The sequence below is a fragment of the Alligator mississippiensis genome, chromosome 11 (genome assembly GCF_030867095.1).
Source record: "Alligator mississippiensis isolate rAllMis1 chromosome 11, rAllMis1, whole genome shotgun sequence".
Classification (NCBI taxonomy): Eukaryota; Metazoa; Chordata; order Crocodylia; family Alligatoridae; genus Alligator; species Alligator mississippiensis.
This window is the reverse complement of record NC_081834.1, coordinates 49,283,829-49,286,881: the sequence shown is the minus strand read 5'-3', so window position 1 is coordinate 49,286,881 and position 3,053 is coordinate 49,283,829. Positions and strand designations below refer to the sequence as shown.

The following is a 3,053-nucleotide window of genomic DNA, read 5'->3' as shown; positions in this document are numbered from 1 at the left end:
GATTACTAATGTGCTTACTTTAGTGCCAAAGCCACATTATTTCTTGTAAATGCACATATACCAATGGGGCGGGAAAAGGAAAAGCTTCTGTGAATTAATAGAATACAGGAGACTAGATCTGTAAAGATTTGGGGTACGGGAGCTTCTTTTTTAGTAAATGACAGTGTTTTCTGCAAGAGATCAAAAGTCGTACTGAAGTGGTTACAGGAAGAGAGTAAACAGATCAAGGTAAGTGATTACTGCTTTCTTCTACTCCTGTTTTATAAAGAAGACTCTTAAAAACAGATATTAATTTATTACAAACAGCACCATTTTTTCCTTAACAATCTCCATATGCTAATTCCAGAAGAATTGGCAAAACATCTTTCAGGCACTACATTTCAAAAAAGCCATATTAGTTTTACTTTTAACTATTATTACTTCCACTAGTATTATTAATAATAAAATAGATGCAAAGTTTCATGGATGTTAGGGTCACAAGGGACCTCAACTGATCATCGAGTCTGAGCCCCTGCCCTGGGCAGGAAAGAGCACTCGAGGTCAGATGACCCCAGCCAGATGCCTCTCCAGCCTTCTCTTCAAGACCCCCAAGGTCGGGGAGAGCACCACCTCGCTCGGAAGCCCATTGCAGATTTTGGCCACTTTTGCCCTTACCATAGGGTTTATTTAGGTGTTTTTAATCTAGAAATATGCTGCAATGTGCTTTTTTTTGATGTGATAAAGAATGAAATGTTACAATTAAGAACTGGAAGGTGGATATTATTAATGTAGAGATTATTCCTGTCAGGGTAGCTACGTAAGTGGAAGACCTTGAAAGGAACCGGAGGAGGAGGAAATGTTTGACAAGAAGGGGTAAAAGTCGGGCTGTCCTGGACTCCATTCCAAATTCCCTTTCCACTTCAGCAGGTCCAAGATTTCCCTCAGGCCACTTTTAGGGCTATTAAAAATGTCAGATACAGAGAAATTTAACATAACATATCACATATGATCCATGTTGTATATCATAACATATATGGGTATTATCATATAATATATTTTCATTTAACGCCTTTGAAACCCACACTGTAAGAAGGATTGTTTCTGAGAGGCGCTTCTCAGCCCTGTATCTCACAGTTACTTTGGGGTTTGTGCTTTCTCAAAGAAGAAACTACAGTGCCACTCTTTCAGCACTTTCTCTTTTCCAAGTTATCTTTCTGTGCCTAAATGGTATGTACAGAGTTTGGTAGCTGTAGGGCTCTAGGGTTTCTAGTTGACTCTGCCAGAAGGAAAACAGGCACCGAGGCAGGGGACTGCAGAGCCCCAGGGAGATTCTGGAGATCAAAGATTGTTTGAGAAGCCGGCTCCAGGAAAACCACACATTTCAAAAAACAGTCAAAGAAATCTTATTAGCATGTCTAATATTGGAATACAAACCAGAGGCACTTGCTAAGACAGTGCAGATAAAGGACAGGGAGCTGCCGATTTAAAAGAAATACCTGCTGTAGTCAATTATGTGTCTATAGCACAGCCACAAAATGAGTTAAACCACTGCAACTCAACATGTAGGTGGGGCCTGCAGCTGGACGTAGAAATGCAGGCCTAATCATAGAAAATATTTAGCCTAAATAAACACTATTCTCGGGGAAGTGAGGTTATTGTTTCATCAACCATAATGTCCATCATTTCTTCCACAGGAGAAGAAAACCTGCTGGGTGCCTCCGTTGCTAATAGTATTATCCAGTAGGAAGTCTGTACACATTCGCTAAGGAGTGTCGTTCTTGTCCAGGACTTCAGGCACAGCCACATATAGAGGAAATGAAGAGTGGAAATGAAACTTTTTCAACAGACTTCATTCTGCTGGGACTCCTGAGCCAGAGCAATGTACACATGTTCTCCTTGGCACTGATGTTATTAGATTTCATCGCTCCCATGTTTGGAAATGCTCTCCTCATACTTCTAATCAAAGTGGCTGCCTCCCTTCACACACTCATGCACTTTTTCCTCAGTCAGTTGGTCTTCATGGACATCTGTCAGATGCTGATTGTTGTCCCCAAAATGCTAGCAGAATTCCTGACCCCAGGTAACCCCATTTCTCCATCTGGCTGCGGGGCTCAGATTTTTCTCACACTGACAATGGGCATATCAGTGTGCCTCCTCCTGGCAGTCATGGCTTATGACAGGTACATAGCGATCTGCAACCCCTTACAGTACCCCATCCTCATGACCAGGAACATCTGCTTTCTTTTATCAGCTGCGGTCTGGATGGGAACATTGGTAAATGCCTTGATTCACACAGTGTTTACACTGGCTCTCCTCTACTGTAAAGAGATTGATCACTTCTACTGTGAGATCCCAGCCCTGATCAAATTGTCCTGCTCTGACACCTCTCGATATGAGGCTCTGGTGTTCGTGAGTAGTGTTGTTCTGGTCCTCATCCTTTCTTCCATTATACTGGCCTCTTATGCTTCTATCCTCTCCAGGGTCCTGAGGATGAAGTTCACCAGAGGACAGCAGAAAGCTCTGGCCACTTGCTCTTCACATCTGACTGTGGTGGGCATGGTCTACGGGGCAGCCATCTTCATGTACATGAGACTCAGCTCCTACCACTCCCCAGGGCAAGACAAGATTGTGGCTCTGTTTTACACCATTGTTCCCCCAATGCTGAATCCACTCATCTACAGCCTGAGAAACAGGGATGTCTTAGAAGCCCTAAGAGAGCTGATTTGGAAATGCAGCGTCTTCCAGCAAAGTTGACAGAAGCTGTAATTTCTTAAGAGCTGTGTCACATTAAAATGAGAAGTTTAGAACATTTAAAAGTCCAGCCCACTCTCCCAGGCACTAGTGTTTTCCTGTTGCAGGATATTTATCCAAATTATTGCATACAGGAAGACTTGATGGGGGATTGAAAGTTTGCATTTCCCTTATGCTGACCCTCTGCAGATGGCCCAAAACCTCCTGCAGGATATAGGTCAAGTGGCAGGCCACCAAAAATGATCCAGGACCTGGGAGTCAAGATTTATGAGGAAAGGTTGAAAGTACTGAGGATATGTAGCCTGGAGAAGAAAAGACTGCCA

At 43.0% G+C, this 3,053-nt stretch overlaps 1 protein-coding gene across 1 annotated transcript; it reads left to right on the top strand.

Moving 5' to 3' along the window:
- Positions 1-2,145: 2,145 nt before the first annotated feature.
- On the top strand, positions 2,146-2,733 carry LOC102571234 (olfactory receptor 2T27-like). Its single transcript, XM_006260679.2, has one exon. It carries the CDS (start codon positions 2,146-2,148, stop codon positions 2,731-2,733), a length of 588 nt encoding a protein of 195 aa, XP_006260741.2.
- The last annotated feature ends 320 nt before the right edge of the window (positions 2,734-3,053 follow it).